Genomic DNA, 19,926 nt, shown 5'->3' with positions numbered 1-19,926 from the left:
CAAACTCCCAACAGTTCAACCAGACTCTGCCCAGATTACACCCATCTGCAAACTACATGCTATCAATAATGTGTGTATAGTCCTAGAATAGTACATAGCCAGATTATTGGAATTTACGTATGTATGTGCCAGTATTTTTCTGAGAAGATCCGAAAGGACATTTCTCTGGTAAGTGAATGCTGTTTTGTTTTGTGCTTTGGGAACTTAAAGATTGGGGTTTAAAGGAGGAATTGTAGGTTAGTGTTAGGCAAAATACAAATATAAAAAGCAAATTTTATCAACTAATCTCCATAGTCTTTTCCAGTTAGTTTTAAAAACTTTTGTACCACAGCATTAACAGAAAGAATCTAGCAGGCATTGCAGGATCTAGTGTAGTATTAAGGGGGAATAAAAAGAGAGAGAGAGGGAAAAGCAAGCAGGACCTAGTTTAGTATTAAGGGGGAAATAAAAAGAAAGAGAGAGAGAGAAAAGCAAGCATCATTAACTAGTTGCCATAGAGGGGAATAATCGAAAGGAATGCCCAAGTTTTCCTGGGGACATCCTCGCAGGACGGCTCCAGCAAGGGGCGGGGAAACCCGTATTATCGAAACAAGATGGGAATCCATCTTTCGTTTCGATAATACGGTCGGGGACGCCCAAATCAGCAAATTTAGGTCGACCTTAGAGATGATTGTCTCCAGGACTTGGTCGTTTCTGATTTTCAGCGATAATGGAAAGCGAGGACGCCTACCCTCAGAAACGACCAAATCCAAGCCGTTTGGTCATGTGAGGAGCCAGCATTCATAGTGGACTGGTCCCCCTAACATACCAGGACACCAACCGGGCACCCTAGGGGGTACTGCAGTGGACTTCACAAATTGCTCCCAGGTACATTGCTCCCTTACCTTTAGCCAGATGCACTAACTGAACGGAAAAAGCCCTTCCCTTACCAATCCCTTAGCGATTCGGAAAGGAACAGGCATGCATGAAGGAAATCGCATGCAAATGAGCTGCTCACTGTTAGCAGCAGCCAAGCATTATGCGTGGCTGCTCTGCGCATGCCAAAGACAGCTTCATACATGCAGAAAAAGCTGCGTGCATAATAGCCGTCCAAGTGCTTGTCAGGGACGTCTTTTTTTTTTTTTTTTTTAGAGTATGGGTGAAAGACGTCCTTCGCTATGCCTCCGTCCCTGCGACAGCAGTTGAGGACGCCCAAAATGTGGATGTTTCTGTGAGAAGGACATCCATGCCTTTGCTATGCCTCTGACATCCCCTTTATTTATTTGGATTTTGGATCACAAGTAGCAGTAATGGGATTTGAACTGGCTACCTCTGGATTACAAGACCAGTGCTCTAACCACTAGGCCACTCCTTCACTCCACCCCTCCCTTGAAACTTGGCTGTCCCTGTGGGGGGGCTGTTAAGGACGTCCACGACTTCGCTATGCCTCCGCTGACACACACATACCTCCCCTCCCCCCCCCCCCCATGGATCTGCATACTGCTGCGATGGACCTGAGTATGAGATTTCAGGCTGGCAAAAAAAGTTTTTAAAGTTGTTTTTTTCAGGGTGGCAGGGGGTTAGTGACCACTGGGGGAGTAAGGGGAGGTCATCCCCGATTCCCTCCGGTGGTCATCTGGTCAGTTCAGGCACCTTTTTGAGGCTTGGTCATAAGAAAAAATGGACCAAGTAAAGTCAACCAAGTGCTCCTCAGGGACGCCCTTCTATTTTCCATTATCGCTCGAGGACGCCCATCTGTTAGGCACGCCCCAGTCCCACCTTCGCTACGTCTCCGACACGCCACAGGGAACTTTGGTCGTCCCCGTGAAGGGAAGTAGTTCGGGACACCCAAAATCGGCTTTCGATTATGCAGATTTGGGCGACCCTGAGAGAAGGACGCCCATCTCCCGATTTGTTTCGAAAGATGGGCACCCTTCTCTTTAGAAAATAAGCCTGATAGTTTTAAACTGAAATTTTCTCTATAAATTGGCATTTTTCCCATAGTTTTAAACTGAAACCTTTTCTAGAGGTAGAAACTAAACAGCCAAAAACTCTTGTTCTAAAAGGCAGTTATTTTCTGTTCCTTGGCTGCTGGAGAGGTAGCTCATCCAGCGACCTCAATTAAGTGTTAATTAAGGTGTGGGGAAGTAGAATACTTGCATAGGTTGCTGAGTCAGCTTAAAAGAGCCTGTTTAAAAAAGGTGCCTTAGATTCAAAACTATATAAAGAGGAAAGGCCCTACTGAACTTTCTTTCTGAGAAGTTCCGAGAGAAGAGGAAATTTCTCTGGTAAGTGAACGCTATTTTGCTTTGTGCTTTGGGAACTTAAAGATTGGGGTTTAAAGGAGAAATTGTAGGTTAGTGTTAGGCAAAATAAAAATATAAAAAGCAAATTTTATCAACTAATCTCCATAGTCTTTTCCACTTAGTTTTAAAAACTTTGCACCACAGCATTAACAGATATAATCTAGCAGGCACTGCAGGATCTAGTTTAGTCTTCCCACCCACCCACCCCTAGGACAACTCTTCATTTATAGTCAGTTATTGTAATTAGGGTAACAAGCAAGGAGTGCTCTTACAGAGTTTTAAATACATTTCATTACCATCTAAGAAGGAAACACTAAAAAAAAATCAAACAATATTCTACATAAACTAAAAGACACTTTTATATTAGGCTAATATCCTTAATACTGTAGCAAGTTTTAAATTATTGAAAAACTCAAAAACACTAAGATGGAGTCAGCAGTCCAGTAGCGAGAAGGGTGCTATCCAGTCTTTTTTTTTACAATTTTACATTAATTTCAAGAATACATCTTGATTTAGCAAAGATGATTAACAAAGGATATATGATTCTATACATGCTTCCATCTTATATTGACTATTAACATAGCAAGAGGAGGAAAACATTAACAAAACTAATAAAAAATACAATATAAAATGAAAATTGCACCAAACTTTCCATAATATTCATCTATAGTCCACTATTTGGGAGGCATAACACACTATCTGAGGAATTACAAAACAATAATTCTTTCCTTTAGGAAACTGAAGACTGAGGGGAGGTTCCGGGAATCCTATCTCACGGAGTAGATGTAATAATTGGTCTTGACTATGTTGAAGGCAAAAGGCTAATTTAGAATCAAAAAAGGAATTAAATTGTTTATGATCCAAAAATACGTATTTTACAGAATTTAATTTTACTACACATTTACACGGAAAGTTTAACCAGAAGAGAGTACTCAATTGTTGTATCTTTGGGCGTAATTTAAAAAATTCTTGATGCTACTTTTGGGTTGCTTTAGAAACATCCGGAAACATTCTTATTTTGTAGTTCATAAAGAACTGATCTCTATGAAGGAAAATTTGTTTAAGAATCCAGCCTGGTTGTAATACAAAGGAAACTATTAAAGTCATTGGCACTAAGCCTAAATTATCGTCTTCCAAAGTCTGTGTTACATTTAAATCCAAAGTATCAAATGGTATTTCAGTCCCATGATCCTCCGTTTGATCCTTCTCATTTTTTTTATATATAGTAACAGGTAATAAATTTTTGATATCAGTGGATATGCCTTCTCTGGTATCTTCAGAATTTCACTCATATATCTTTAAACATTATTAATGGGGCTATTAAAGCCTGTTTTGGAAAATTTATCAGTCTAAGTGTATTAGACCTCTGTGTATTCTCCAAAATTTCTATTTTGTTCTGAAGATATAAATTCTCCTTGATTAAATTAGCTTGTACTTGTTGAAAATTTTTTATATCTTTCGTATTAATCTCCATTATTTTGTCCATAGCTTGTATTTTTCCCTCTAACGTTGGTATTTTTCTCAGTAGAGTCTGAGAATTATCAATTAATGGGGAACATTAAAAAAGGTTCCAGAGGAGATCCGGGAAATTAGAGTCTGGTGAGTCTGACGTCGGTGCACGGTAAAATGGTAGAGACTATTATTAAGAACAAAATTACAGAGCATATTCAAAAGCATGGATTAATGAGACAAAGTCAACGTGGATTTAGTGAAGGGAAATCTTGCCTCACCAATCTACTACATTTCTTTGAAGGGGTGAACAAACATGTGGATAAAGGTGAGCCGGTTGATATTGTGTATCTGGATTTTCAGAAGGCGTTTGACAAAGTACCTCATGAAAGATTCCAGAAGAAATTGGAGAGTCATGGGATAGGAGGTAGTGTCATATTGTGGATTAAAAACTGGTTAAAAGATAGAAAACAGAGAGTAGGGTTAAATGGTCAGTATTCTCAATGGAGAAGGGTAGTTAGTGGGGTTCCCCAGGGGTCTCTTCTGGGACCGCTGCTTTTTAACATATTTATAAATGACCTAGAGATGGTAGTAACTAGTGAGGTAATTAAATTTGCTGATGACACAAAGTTATTCAAAGTCGTTAAATCGCGGGGGGATTGTGAAAAATTACAAGAGGACCTTACGAGACTGGGAGTCTAAATGGCAGATGACATTTAATGTGAGCAAGTGTAAAGTGATGCATGTGGGAAAGAAGAACCTGAATTATAGCTATGTCATGCAAGGTTCCATGTTAGGAGTCACCGACAAGGAAAGGGATCTAGATGTCGTCGTTGATAATACGTTGAAACCTTCTGCTCAATGTGCTGCTGCGGCTAAGAAATCAAATAGAATGTTAGGTATTATTAGGAAAGGAATGGAAAACAAAAATGAGGATGTTATAATGCCTTTGTATCACTCCATGGTGTGACCGCACCTCGAATATTGTGTTCAATTCTGGTCGTCGCATCTCAAAAAAGATATAGTGGAATTAGAAAAGGTGCCGAGAAGAGCGACGAAAATGATAAAGGGGATGGGACGACTTCCCTATGAGGAAAGGCTAAAGCGGCTACGGCTCTTCAGCTTGGAGAAAAGGTGGCTGAGAGGAGATATGATAGAGGTCTATAAAATAATGAATGGAGTTGAATGGGTAGATGTGACGCGTCTGTTTAAGCTTTCCAAAAATACTAGGACTCGGGGGCATGTGATTAAGCTACAATGTAGTAAATTTAAAATGAGGGGAGATATGATACAGGTCTATAAAATAAAGAGTGGAGTTGACACTGTGGATGATAGCATGCTAGCACGACTTCCAGAAACAGATATCAACGGAACAGTAGTTGCTTGGTTCAGATCCTATTTATCAGACAGGCAACAATTCATAATGTTTGCCACCAACTCATCGCCACCATGGGCACTGACCTGTGAGGTACCACAAGGGTCAACATTGTCACCTATTCTGTTCAGTATCTACTTCAATCCACTAGCTGAGCTGATTTGGTCAATGGACACTGTAGGTTAGTTTATCACAGGTAATAAATTATCTGCGTCCAAGATTCCCCAAACAGAACTATCTGCACGCAGAATACTCTGTACTCGGTCTAGGGGAGGGAACCTTGGATTGGAACCTAGCCAATTACTTCCGAGAGAGAAGAACACAACTGAAAAAGCAGGCTGAAATATATATTAGTTTTTATTATAGATATATATGAAAAGGTATACAAAATAGAAACTCTGGCAAAGCTTTAGCTGAATACAAAATTACTGGCTGATAAATTACAAACTATATTGTCACACTACACACTCTGTTCCTAACTGGTTATATATGAATCACACCACTGATTGGTAATGGTACAACTGTGTTACGATGTAGTACGGTTATTAGCAGCTTATCTCCTGATCACGGTATGTCTATACCCAGTCCTTTGCTCAGGTAATTACCACTCACTAGCCCCAGACTAATAGGAAATAAATCACCGTGTCTCTCACCAGACTGACCTCCGTGGCAGTCCCTCGGGAAGTGGCACAGGATACTTCACAGACTCAAGCTGAGATTGCAGCGAGTCTTAGTCAGAGCTAGGTCCGGTACTCTGTAGCAGACAGGGAGGGCACAGGTCACTCCTTGCAGGTAGCTGAACCACACGGTACTTTTCTCCAGATACACAGTTCATCAGTTGGTGGACCTTATTAGGTCTCTCTGGTCTTCTTTCCACCTCCACCTTCTTCCAAGGATTCTGACCAACTGATTTCTTCTTGTGCCCGCTTTTCCCAGTACCTCTCGGTCCGGTGACTGCAGGAACCCAATCTGTAACCTCCTCAGCTCACTGTATGGCAAGAAGGGTCCGTTGTTCTTGACCTTCAAGTTGTTACATTGTGGCATGCATTTTCTGTTTCACCCGGCCTGCTGGAGCCATGTCTCACTCCCTTTCAGCTTCTAAGGAAGATAAAGGGGGGGCTGGTTTGCCCACAGCATGTCCTTGGATGTTACTTGACTGCTAGTGATTTTCCAGAAAGCTGAATTAGCTAAACCACTGATGTACAGGTCATAGGTTGCAGACGCCATCTTGATGTCATAGGATTATGCAGGCCAAGACCAGCAAAGTGAGACACACAGGGAAATACCCCTACAACACTCAGTTCTACATCTATGAGGATGATGTGCAGCTACTCATACCCATTGAACCTGACTTACCTACAGCCCTGAATAATGTGATTACCTGTCTAACATCAATTCAAGAATGGGCTAAGCTCAACACACTTTGCCTGAACCCAAGTAAAATCAAGCTTCTCTGGGTCCCTAACACAAGTAGATACGTGTACATACCTGACATCAAAATCTCTTTTGGGAAGTAAAAATTCCCCCTCAAATCACAACTAAGGAACCTTGGAATACAGTTAGATTCAACACTTACTCTGATTCCCCAAATCCAAGCAACCTTCAAGAGTTGCTTCTACTATTTGCGACAGCTATGCTGCCTCTCTCCTTACATCGAGAAGGTAAATCTTATCCCAGTTGTGCATGCCATGATAAGATCAAGACTGGATTATTATAATGCACTCTACAGCAGCTTGACCACAAAGGGCCTGTACCAGTTCCAATTGATTCAGAATGCTGCGGCAAGACTAATAAAAGGTTGCAAGCAATGTGACCACATCACACCATTTTTGCAAAAACTTCATTGGCTACTAATACAGGGCTAAATTTAAAACTCTATGTCTGATCTTCAAGGCCCTTAAAGGGAATGGCCTGAAGTACCTGAAGAATAGGATGATCCTCTATATACCTCCAAGGACACTAATACTGATACACGCCACCACCTTCTCTTACATGAGCATGCAGTTGTGGAATGCACTACCTACAGCCCTGAAAACTATTGACGAAATAACTAACTTTCGCAAATCTCTTCAACAAGGCCTACAAAGATAACCCATAGCCTTACAAAACTACCTCACCAACCCAGCCAGTACTATAGTCCACCTTCTATACTATTCTGCATAACATCCTCCTTCTCTCTTCCCTTACTTAAACCATGTACATTACCAATTGTATCTGATAACCTGGAATGACTATGTCATAACAAAACTCTTTAAGCCACATTGAGCCTGCAAATAGGTGGGAAAATGTGGGACACAAATGCAATAAATAAATAAATAAAATAATACTAACCACACCCTCTCCAAAAAACATTACAAAATGTGATACCCACAAGCGAGCCTTCTCCGGAGTAGCCCTCACACTCTGGAATGCACTGCCCAAAAGGATCCGCTTAACACATGACTATCTCTAATTCAGGAAGCAGGTGAAAGCTTGGCTCTTCAACCAGGCCTTTAATGGAAGAAGTAACTCTCTTGTTAGTGTCACTCACACACACGAGATGCTGCAAGAAAGAAGTTCTTACTGCACGCTTTAATGCCACTTGCCCTGCACTTATTTGTCATTAAGAGCAGGTGTAATTCCTGACGTTCATCTGTTGGGTCATACAAGTGCATTCTCTTTATGAAACATGGAATACACACATAAATGCTAGCCCTATCCTATCTCTGCCCATGGAATGCCCACACCTCGCTCCCATGAAACATACATGTAATGCAGATATGAAGTGTAAAAATCAGCTTTCTAAAACTGGTTTCTGAACATGTATGCCATATACATGTGTATGTGCTGGTTTTTACCCACGCATATCACAAATAGGGCTTCTAAAATGAGGGCTTTTATCAATAGAGGTGTAACCCTATCATACCTCTTTGATCTAATTATCACCCTAATAGCTGTACAGAACACGACAGCCAGACTCATATTTGGCAAAATGAAATATGAAAGTGCCAGTCCCTTATGAGAAAAACGTCACTGGCTCCCTTTAAAAGAACGTATTGCTTTTAAGGTTTGCACCCTGGTTCATAAGATCATACACAGTGAGGCTCCAGGATATATGTCAGACCTCATCGACCTGCCAACCAGGAATTCTACCAGCTCATCACGAACTTTCCTGAATCTCCACTACCAAAGTTGTAATGGACTGAAATATAAATTAACATATGCATCCAGTTTCTCCTACATATGCACGCAAATTTGGAATACATTACCAAAATACATAAAAATAACACACAACACAGTGACCTTCCGTAAACTTTTGAAAACTTTTTAAAGAAAGCATACAATAACAACTTATCCTAAATGCAGATTAACAAAACGCAACTATACAACATGTATTTTCTATATCTCAATGGTTTTTGCTAATTATTCTTGATTTCCAGTCTAATGATCCTAATTGTTCAAGCTATTTTTGTCATGAATGAAGTTTAACCTATTACCTTTTGTTCTTATCATAGGACGAACTTTCCTCCTGTAACCTAACTTACTCTGTTCCTCTACCTCAACTATGTATTTCTCCTATCCGAAACTGGTAATCACCACTTATGGAACTATGTAAGCCACATTGAGCCTGCAAATAGGTGGGAAAATGTGGGATACAAGTGTTATAAATAAATATATAACTCTTATTCCAGTGAAACAATAAAGACATAAATAATTATCCAAAGGTGAACAGAGAAAATTCTCTGCCTGTTACTTAAGATAAACTTAGACCCACAAATTAGGACCAAAACTAAACAAAAAATTATGATAAATAAAATTTCACAGAATTATCCCAAAATATTCCCCCTTATCAACTTGGTTCTAGAGAAAGCTTGATTTATGATTCCTGGTCAGATACTGCCACTGTGCTGGCTGGGCTAATTTTGGAGAGGGATATAAAAATAAGGGAAACAACAGGGTAACTATGTATTAACAAAGGTTGATTCTAATTCAGTTGGAAACTGCTGAGCCAAATAAAGGCCACAAATCTGCTGGTAGGAATTCCTATGTTCCTACCTGAGGACTGTAGAAGCTTCCAGACCTCCCTGCACATCTGAATATGCTCCAAGGCCTGGGTGAAGAGATCCAGCTAATTTCAGCAACAGAAACAGAGAAGTAAACACATTTAAATAGTTTCTGATAACTTAGAAGATAGTGTTAAAAATAACCACCCGGACCCCTATTATAAGGCACTAGGGACATGAGTCACTCAAACTGCTGATTATTCCACTGCTGGCACTAGTATTACTACTACTACTACTTAGCATTTCTATAGCGCTGCCAGGGTTACGCAGCGCTGTACAAGTTTAACATGGGGAAGGACAGTCCCTGCTCGAAAGAGCTTACAATCTAAAGTTAGATGACATGTACATGTGTAAATACTGGTAATTTATTTACGTGCATAACAATTATGCAGCTACACACTATTCTATAATTATGCATGTATCTTCTATAGATTGTACTTTATGGGTGGGTGTTCACATGGGTGGAGTCGAGTCTGGGTAGGGGGCAGACTAATGTGCATAACTTACAAAATGCTATAAGTTATGCACATGTCTCCCAAATCTAGATGCATTTATACCAGCTCTGTAGCTGGCAAAAGTACTTGCACCTAAACATATACAGGTATATAGGCTTTTGTTTTATTTAGTTTCCCCTGCCATTTATGACCATTTTCCCCCTTCTTTTATATAGATTTTGCATTTTAGGAACAATATTATTAGTGAATACTCTTTCATAAGAATGTCAAAAAGATATCTGAATAAAGAATATCCAATTACTCATAACAAAAACAAAATTCAAATATTCCCCCTGATATTGAGCCAAGAAGAGCAGCATTTGTTTAAAGGCCAGCTGCCATGGTGAAAAATAAACTGGACATTCAGTGTTGGCATCAAGTCTGGACTAAGTCTGGCAGTTATGTTATCTGGTTAGAAGCAATATTAATACTGCTAACAAGGTAGCTAACTGGATAAAGTTAGGATAGCCTTTTTGCTGCTACCTGGTTATTATTCTGAATATCACTGTTAACTGGAGAACTTCTGGCTCTGCCCATAGACCAACCTGGCACTATCTATATGGTTTTGGGGGCTTTCAAAAATTCTTTCTGCTGCATGGAAGTCACAGTATGATGTCCCACAACGATCCCCATTGTCTTCCATCATGTTCAGTGTTCTAATGAGCTCTTTGGGCTATTTTATAGTACCAGCGGGCTTTAAGATGTTTTCTTACATGGACAATATCACAATAATAATACCTGTAAGTAGTGTATCTCACCTGCTTTTGTCAAAATTAATTGATTTTGACAGGTGACAAACCTACTTGCCAATCCAGCAATTTCAGCCAATCAGAAGTGAGGACACACCCACTCCCTGCCCCTCTGATGTCACCACCCAAACTATGCCCACTCCCCAATCTTGGATGATGTCACAGCCAACCTTCACCAAGGTAAAAATAGAACTATGGTAACCACGCTCTCACTGCGGGTGGGAAGACATTTTTAAATTACTAAATTTTTGAATTGTCAAACTTTTTAAATTTTATGGTGCTCAGAGCACCATAAAATGTAAAATTTGTAACAATTCAAGGGCCCTGTTTGCAAAGGCATGCTAACCGTGTAGATGCCAATAATATTCCTATGGGCGTCTACATGGTTAGAGTGCACTCATTTTTAGCATGCACTAAAAACACTAGCACACCTTTGTAAACAGGCCCCCAAAACTTAATAATTTATAATTGATATATTTAAATTGATTTGATATAAAAAATTGTAAGTTTCTAAATAATGAAGAAGTGATATTCCATAGAAACTAGACATAGTTATACCCCAAAGTTTTTCTTTGAAGTAATTAAAATTTAATGCCAAGAAGTGCAGAGTGATGCATTTGGGGGTGTAGAAATCCAAAAGAGAGGTACCAGATAGGATGAGATAGATTGATAAAGCACAGCTCAGGAGAGGGACCTTGTGGTGATGGTGTCTGAGGATTTCAATGTGATGAAAAATGCAAAAAGGCAGTGGCTATCGCCAGAAGGATGCTAGGCAGAAGAAAGGAAGTGTTGATGCCCCTGTACAAGTTTTGTAGGCTGTAAAAAGACTTGAAGCGGTTCAGAGAAAAGCAACAAAAATGGTATGAGTTTTGCATCAGAAGACATATGAGGAGAGACTTGAGGAATTGAACATGTATACCCTGGAGGAAAGGAGAGACAGGGGTGATATGACATTAAAATATTAAAACAAATCTTTTCCAAAGACGGGAAAGTGGTAGAACTAGAGGACATAAAGTGAGACTCAGGAATAATGTCAGGAAGTATTTTTTCACGGAGAGGGTTGTAGATACCTGGAATGCCCTCCCGCGGGAGGTGGTGGAGGTGAAAATGGTAACAGAATTCAAAAATTCTCACACTAGAGAGCCAAGTGAAAACTACAATGAAGAAAATGTTCCACTCAATGTGGAAGCTCAAACAAGTGAAACCTTTTTTCCCGAGAGAAATATTTTGCAACTTGGTACAATCTATGGTACTAAGCCATCTAGAGGGGCATAATCGAACGTCGCCGGCCAAATAGATCGCCGGTGATCTGTGTTGGCGGCGGCGCTACAGCTGGCCGGAACCGTATTATCGAAAAAGATGGCCTGCCATCTTTTTTGTCGATAATATGGTTTAACCCGGCCAAATGCCGTGGAGGTCGCCGGGTTTGAGATGGCCGTGTTTGTTTTTCAGCGATAATGGAAAGTTATGTCAGCCATCTCAAACCCCAGCCAAATTCAAGGCATTTGGCTGTGGGAGGAGCCAGCATTTTTAGTGCACTGGCCCCCCTGACATGCCAGGACACCAACCAGCCACCCTAAAGGTCACTGTAGTGGACTTCAGAAAAGCTCCCATGTGCATAGCTGCCTTACTTTGGGAGCTGAGCCCCCCAACCCCCCCCCCCCCAAACCCACTACCCACAAATATACTGCACCCACTAAAATTGCTCCAGGGACCTGCATACAGCCTCTAGGACTTATTGCTGCTGTATAACTTTAGCACACCACTTCACACCTGAAGACTAATCTCTCTGAAAAAGTCCTTTCTTGAAATAACCACGTTTACTCACAGTTAACTGCAGATCAGAGGTTGTGCCCCACTGGCAAAGAGTCCCCTGGTACTAAGATTAGCAGTAGGTCAGAGCTGGCACAATAGTGTACAATGCCCTCTTTCAGCACCATTCAAGGTAAGAACTACGTTCTCTAACGTGGGTAACACAGGAAAGGGAACTAAAACTGGCTTACAAAAATGGCCACTACCCCATGGACTTGTTGGAATAATGTATTGTATTTTACATGCATTGTCTGTCACCAATTTTTCTCTGTGATTACTCTGTGACCTCTGATGTGAATTGCCTAGAGAGGTCACACCTATGCAACTTCCTGTGGGTGTGATTAGGCACAGCACATGGAGCTCATGATCTCTCCTAGACTGAGGATCTATGGTGTGAGCATCCATTACCATCTAAGCACATGGAAAGAGCTGATAATCCAAATGTATAGTATTATGTTTATATAAGCCTGTCTGAATATAATCTAACTACAAACTGTGAGTAAACAGATGTTTTGTTACTTCAACTTTAAAGTGACTCAGCAGTGAATTATTCTGGGGTGTATGTGAGAGAGATGAAGAAAAGAAATTAACATTTCTAAAGCTGAAGCTGTGTGTATAAAATCTGCTAATTATTTACTACAAATAATCCAACAAAAGGGTTATGGGCCCAGCCCAGGAATTGAAAAGGAAGAGAAATATTACCAGGCAGTGAAAAAGCCACATTTTTCTCTAAAGTTTTAAAAGAAAGATTCAGTCTGTCTCTCTCTCTCCCCACACACCAAACAGAAGGCAAGGCTACAAAATGGCTGAGGGAGGAAATTCACCATTTTTCTACTCTCTCAAGGTGCCTAAATTAACTGAATTTAATTATCAGCAGTGGGAACTAAGATTCAGATGTCTCCTTCAAGCAAAGAAATTAAGTATATGTTTAGACCAAAACAGAACAGCTGAAAATATGGCTGAATGGGACAATGCAAACTATTATGTGAAGTGCATGTTTTTGGAAGCTCTCTCAGAGAAACAAGCCATATTGCTGGAAGAAAAAGATACAGCAAACGAAATTTTATATAAACTGAGAACTATGTATGCAACTACATATGCAAAACAGCAACCAATTTGGTTAGCAGAGTTAAATGAGCCCAAATTAAGGGATAAAAGTAAGTGTAATGATCACATTATGCATCTTATGTCTTCATTTCAAAAGTTAGAACTTTCTTGAATTCCCATGTGTGATGCATTGAAAAGAGCATTTCTTTTTACCTCACTATCAAAGAAGTTTGATGTTTTTAGGTCTGTAAATGAAGCCATTGAAGGGCAATCTTTTGAACAGGCAGCATCAAAACTGAGGCAGGAATGCATAATTAATGATTCTGAGGAGATGTGTTCTCAAAGACAGTCAGAGAGAAATGAAACAAATTTCTTGGCAAAGAATAGAGGAAGGCGGAGCTATGGGAAAACTCCACCCAAGGGCAAGCTGATTTGCTATTCATGTGGAAAGGAGGGACATGTATCTAAATGGTGTAAGGAAACACAAAACACCCCCTCTAGCTCACCTAAGCCAATGGAACAAAAGAATTTTCCAAGCAGGAAACATAAGAGTTTTCTAATGGTAGAAAAATCTTGACTATGATGGATAATAATAATTCAAATGAAAGTACTTGGATTTTGGATTCGGGGAGCACATGCCATTTAACCAATTGTAAGGATTTCTTTCAGGAAATGAGTCCAGAAGAAGGTATTCTTCAAACTGCAAACGCAGGGACTACTCAGATCCAAGCAAAAGGCATTGGATTCTTAAAATGCAAAGTGTCTAATGAAGTTAAAGAAATTCCTGTAAGTGATGTCTTGTATATTCCCCAAGCGGTTTGCAATATGCTTAGTGTATCTACATTAGATAAGAAGGGATTTGTGATTCATTTTGAAAACAGTAAGTGCACAATCTCTAAAAATGATGAAGTGTATGCTGAAGCTTTTATGCATAATGATGTTTATAAACTGAGCATTTCAGGTGAAACCTCACATATGGCGCAAGTAAGGAAGAATGATGGTAAATGTAGTCTGGAAATCTGGCACCGCCGCCTGGGACATCGTGATTTTAAGGTGATCCAGGATCTTCACAGTAAGCAACTTGCCACAGGCATTCAAATCAGTGCAGATACTGGTAAAATGGAGAAATGCATAGACTGTGTTACTCAAAAAGGTGTGAGACCCTCATTTCCTGCATACACAGGAAATAGGAGTAATAAAGTACTGGACTTAATACACAGTGACTTATGTGGACCGTTTAATATCCCATCATTGGGAAATAACAGATTTGTGCTAATATTCTTGGATGATTTCTCTAGATACTGTGTGGCCTATTTGCTGAAAGAAAAAAGTCAAGTCACAGACATGCTGAAGAAATACGTAGCCATGTTGAGCAATAAATTTGAAAGAAAACCAAAGGTTCTTCAGACCGACAATGGTGGTGAGTTCACTTCACAAAGCATGCGCACATTTCTAGAACAAGAAGGCATTCAGCATATCACAACAGTAGCTTATACACCAGAGCAAAATTCTGTTGCAGAGAGAAAATTTAGGTCACTTGTGGAAATGACCAGATGTATGCTGTCAGATAGCAATCTCCCTAAAAGACTATGGGGGGAAGCCATTCTCACAGCAGTGTACCTACAAAACAGAATGCCAACTAAAGGCGCTGAGCGCACACCACATGAGACATGGCATGGTAGGAAGCCAAACCTGTCACACATAAGAACATTTGGAAGTACAGCATATGCTCATGTACCAAAGCAAAGAAGGCATAAGCTGGATTCCACAACAGAAAGGGGCATTTTAGTTGGCTATGCTCCAGGACACAAAGGATATAGAATTTTGAATCTGAAAACTGGCATTGTTGGCATAAGACATGTTACATATTTTGATGAAAACAAAAGGGTTGATAAAGGCTGGATTATCCCAGATGAGCCTTATCATCCAGAATATGAAACTAGAACCATAATAGACATGCCAGTGTATATAAATGCCATACCAAGGCAGATGTCTGAAAGCAACTCATCTGTATCTAACGAGGCACAGGCAGAGGATGCAGACACAGAAAGGATCATTGCAGGAGACAGTACAGTTGGAGAAGGGGAATCAATTGGAGAAGGACTCTCAGATTTAGAGGATGCGGAAAGGTCAGACCAACCTGTTGTCAGACGCTCATCCAGGGAAAACAAAGGTGTTCCACCCCCAAGACTGTCTTACCTAACAAAGTCAGCAGAAGCTCAAGAGCCCTTAACATGGGATGAGATTGAGAAAATGCCAGCAGAAGAAGCTGCTGAATGGCGTAAAGCTGCACAAGAAGAAATTGATGCATTGCATAAAAATAATACTTGGATTCTTACAAAATTACCTCCTGGCAAGAAAGCTATAGGATGCAAATGGGTATTCAAGTTAAAAAGGAATGCACAAGGAAAAGTGGAAAGGTATAAAGCCAGATTAGTCGCAAAGGGATATCTTCAAAAATATGGAGAAGATTTTGATGAAGTGTTTGCACCTGTAGTGAAACACACGACAATTAGAACACTTCTGAGCATTGCAGTCTCAAAAGGCATGCAAGTCAACCACATTGATGTGAAAACAGCATTTCTTCATGGAGATATAACTGAAGACTTGTACATGGAACAGCCAACAGGTTTCATAAATACAAAACAAAGACAGCTAGTGTGTAAATTAAACAAAGGTCTTTATGGATTAAAGCAAAGTGCAAAATGTTGGAATGACAAATTGCATGAAATATTGACAAATTTAGGATTTAAGCAAGGTGAAGCAGATAAATGTTTGTACACTAGGTGCAGAAATGGACAATATGCATACATTTTAGCTTTTGTTGATGATCTGCTCATTGCAAGCGAAAGTGAGCAAGAGTACAAGGACATTGTAAAATATTTAAACCTGAATGTTGAGATAAAAGAACTTGGTAATGTGTCATACTATCTTGGTATAGAAATTGAGAAACAAAATGATGGTTCTTATCTTCTAAGCCAGAAGCAGAAAATAAATGAGCTTATTGAAAGTTTAGGTATGCAAGATGCCCAAGTTGTAAGCACTCCCATGATCACTGATTTTCTGAAGGATGAAACAGTAAGAGAACCTTTACCAGATAACATCCAATATAGATCAGCCATAGGTAAGCTTTTATATCTAACTACCACATACAGGGCTGATATAGCAAATGCAGTAGGAATTTTGAGCAGAAGGGTCAGCTCACCTACCAAATCAGATTGGACTGCAGTTAAAAGGATGGTAAGGTATTTAAAAGGTACCATTGATTGTAAATTAAAGATTTCAGCCAATAGTAATCCAAAACTAATATGTTACTGTGATTCAGATTGGGCAGGGGATCATTCTGATTATAAATCCACAAGTGGATATGTGTTTATGTATGGAAATGTACAAATTTCTTGGGCCAGTCATAAACAAAGTATTGTGAGTCTGTCTTCTACAGAAGCTGAATATGTGGCTGTATCAGAAGCATGCAGAGAACTGATGTGGATTGAAAAACTTTTGCTGGATTTTGGAATAGCTGAACAGAGACCAATCCAGATAATGGAAGATAATCAGAGCTGCATCAGACTGTCACAGAATGACAAGGTTCAGTCACGCACCAAGCACATCGCAACGAAATATCACAACGTGCGAGAGCTGGCGAAAGAAGGGGTCATCAGTCTAGACTATTGTCACACCAGTGAGATGACAGCTGACATCATGACCAAACCGTTACCCAGAGAACGTTTTGTGAATCTGCGAATAAAGCTTGGACTTTGTATGAATTAATAATTGCATGACAGTTATGCATGAGAAGGGGTTTGTTGGAATAATGTATTGTATTTTACATGCATTGTCTGTCACCAATTTTTCTCTGTGATTACTCTGTGACCTCTGATGTGAATTGCCTAGAGAGGTCACACCTATGCAACTTCCTGTGGGTGTGATTAGGCACAGCACATGGAGCTCATGATCTCTCCTAGACTGAGGATCTATGGTGTGAGCAGCCATTACCATCTAAGCACATGGAAAGAGCTGATAATCCAAATGTATAGTATTATGTTTATATAAGCCTGTCTGAATATAATCTAACTACAAACTGTGAGTAAACAGATGTTTTGTTACTTCAACTTTAAAGTGACTCAGCAGTGAATTATTCTGGGGTGTATGTGAGAGAGATGAAGAAAAGAAATTAACATTTCTAAAGCTGAAGCTGTGTGTATAAAATCTGCTAATTATTTACTACAAATAATCCAACAAAAGGGTTATGGGCCCAGCCCAGGAATTGAAAAGGAAGAGAAATATTACCAGGCAGTGAAAAAGCCACATTTTTCTCTAAAGTTTTAAAAGAAAGATTCAGTCTGTCTCTCTCTCTCCCCACACACCAAACAGAAGGCAAGGCTACAAAATGGCTGAGGGAGGAAATTCACCATTTTTCTACTCTCTCAAGGTGCCTAAATTAACTGAATTTAATTATCAGCAGTGGGAACTAAGATTCAGATGTCTCCTTCAAGCAAAGAAATTAAGTATATGTTTAGACCAAAACAGAACAGCTGAAAATATGGCTGAATGGGACAATGCAAACTATTATGTGAAGTGCATGTTTTTGGAAGCTCTCTCAGAGAAACAAGCCATATTGCTGGAAGAAAAAGATACAGCAAACGAAATTTTATATAAACTGAGAACTATGTATGCAACTACATATGCAAAACAGCAACCAATTTGGTTAGCAGAGTTAAATGAGCCCAAATTAAGGGATAAAAGTAAGTGTAATGATCACATTATGCATCTTATGTCTTCATTTCAAAAGTTAGAACTTTCTTGAATTCCCATGTGTGATGCATTGAAAAGAGCATTTCTTTTTACCTCACTATCAAAGAAGTTTGATGTTTTTAGGTCTGTAAATGAAGCCATTGAAGGGCAATCTTTTGAACAGGCAGCATCAAATCTGAGGCAGGAATGCATAATTAATGATTCTGAGGAGATGTGTTCTCAAAGACAGTCAGAGAGAAATGAAACAAATTTCTTGGCAAAGAATAGAGGAAGGCGGAGCTATGGGAAAACTCCACCCAAGGGCAAGCTGATTTGCTATTCATGTGGAAAGGAGGGACATGTATCTAAATGGTGTAAGGAAACACAAAACACCCCCTCTAGCTCACCTAAGCCAATGGAACAAAAGAATTTTCCAAGCAGGAAACATAAGAGTTTTCTAATGGTAGAAAAATCTTTGACTATGATGGATAATAATAATTCAAATGAAAGTACTTGGATTTTGGATTCGGGGAGCACATGCCATTTAACCAATTGTAAGGATTTCTTTCAGGAAATGAGTCCAGAAGAAGGTATTCTTCAAACTGCAAACGCAGGGACTACTCAGATCCAAGCAAAAGGCATTGGATTCTTAAAATGCAAAGTGTCTAATGAAGTTAAAGAAATTCCTGTAAGTGATGTCTTGTATATTCCCCAAGCGGTTTGCAATATGCTTAGTGTATCTACATTAGATAAGAAGGGATTTGTGATTCATTTTGAAAACAGTAAGTGCACAATCTCTAAAAATGATGAAGTGTATGCTGAAGCTTTTATGCATAATGATGTTTATAAACTGAGCATTTCAGGTGAAACCTCACATATGGCGCAAGTAAGGAAGAATGATGGTAAATGTAGTCTGGAAATCTGGCACCGCCGCCTGGGACATCGTGATTTTAAGGTGATCCAGGATCTTCACAGTAAGCAACTTGCCACAGGCATTCAAATCAGTGCAGATACTGGTAAAATGGAGAAATGCATAGACTGTGTTACTCAAAAAGGTGTGAGACCCTCATTTCCTGCATACACAGGAAATAGGAGTAATAAAGTACTGGACTTAATACACAGTGACTTATGTGGACCGTTTAATATCCCATCATTGGGAAATAACAGATTTGTGCTAATATTCTTGGATGATTTCTCTAGATACTGTGTGGCCTATTTGCTGAAAGAAAAAAGTCAAGTCACAGACATGCTGAAGAAATACGTAGCCATGTTGAGCAATAAATTTGAAAGAAAACCAAAGGTTCTTCAGACCGACAATGGTGGTGAGTTCACTTCACAAAGCATGCGCACATTTCTAGAACAAGAAGGCATTCAGCATATCACAACAGTAGCTTATACACCAGAGCAAAATTCTGTTGCAGAGAGAAAATTAGGTCACTTGTGGAAATGACCAGATGTATGCTGTCAGATAGCAATCTCCCTAAAAGACTATGGGGGGAAGCCATTCTCACAGCAGTGTACCTACAAAACAGAATGCCAACTAAAGGCGCTGAGCGCACACCACATGAGACATGGCATGGTAGGAAGCCAAACCTGTCACACATAAGAACATTTGGAAGTACAGCATATGCTCATGTACCAAAGCAAAGAAGGCATAAGCTGGATTCCACAACAGAAAGGGGCATTTTAGTTGGCTATGCTCCAGGACACAAAGGATATAGAATTTTGAATCTGAAAACTGGCATTGTTGGCATAAGACATGTTACATATTTTGATGAAAACAAAAGGGTTGATAAAGGCTGGATTATCCCAGATGAGCCTTATCATCCAGAATATGAAACTAGAACCATAATAGACATGCCAGTGTATATAAATGCCATACCAAGGCAGATGTCTGAAAGCAACTCATCTGTATCTAACGAGGCACAGGCAGAGGAT

General features: G+C 39.7%; 1 protein-coding gene across 1 annotated transcript in view; it reads right to left on the bottom strand.

The window, feature by feature from the left end:
• TEX11 (testis expressed 11) overlaps nucleotides 1-19,926 on the bottom strand; it is a 278,077-nt gene that overhangs the window by 44,066 nt on the left and 214,085 nt on the right. The window contains exon 17 of the mRNA XM_030210589.1: nucleotides 9,145-9,217. Coding sequence (XP_030066449.1) covers nucleotides 9,145-9,217 — 73 coding nt within the window. The remainder of the gene's footprint in view (nucleotides 1-9,144; nucleotides 9,218-19,926) is intronic.

The sequence above is a fragment of the Microcaecilia unicolor genome, chromosome 7 (genome assembly GCF_901765095.1).
Source record: "Microcaecilia unicolor chromosome 7, aMicUni1.1, whole genome shotgun sequence".
Taxonomy (NCBI): Eukaryota; Metazoa; Chordata; class Amphibia; order Gymnophiona; family Siphonopidae; genus Microcaecilia; species Microcaecilia unicolor.
Note: the sequence above shows the minus strand (reverse complement) of the source record. Positions and strands in the feature narration are given on the sequence as shown.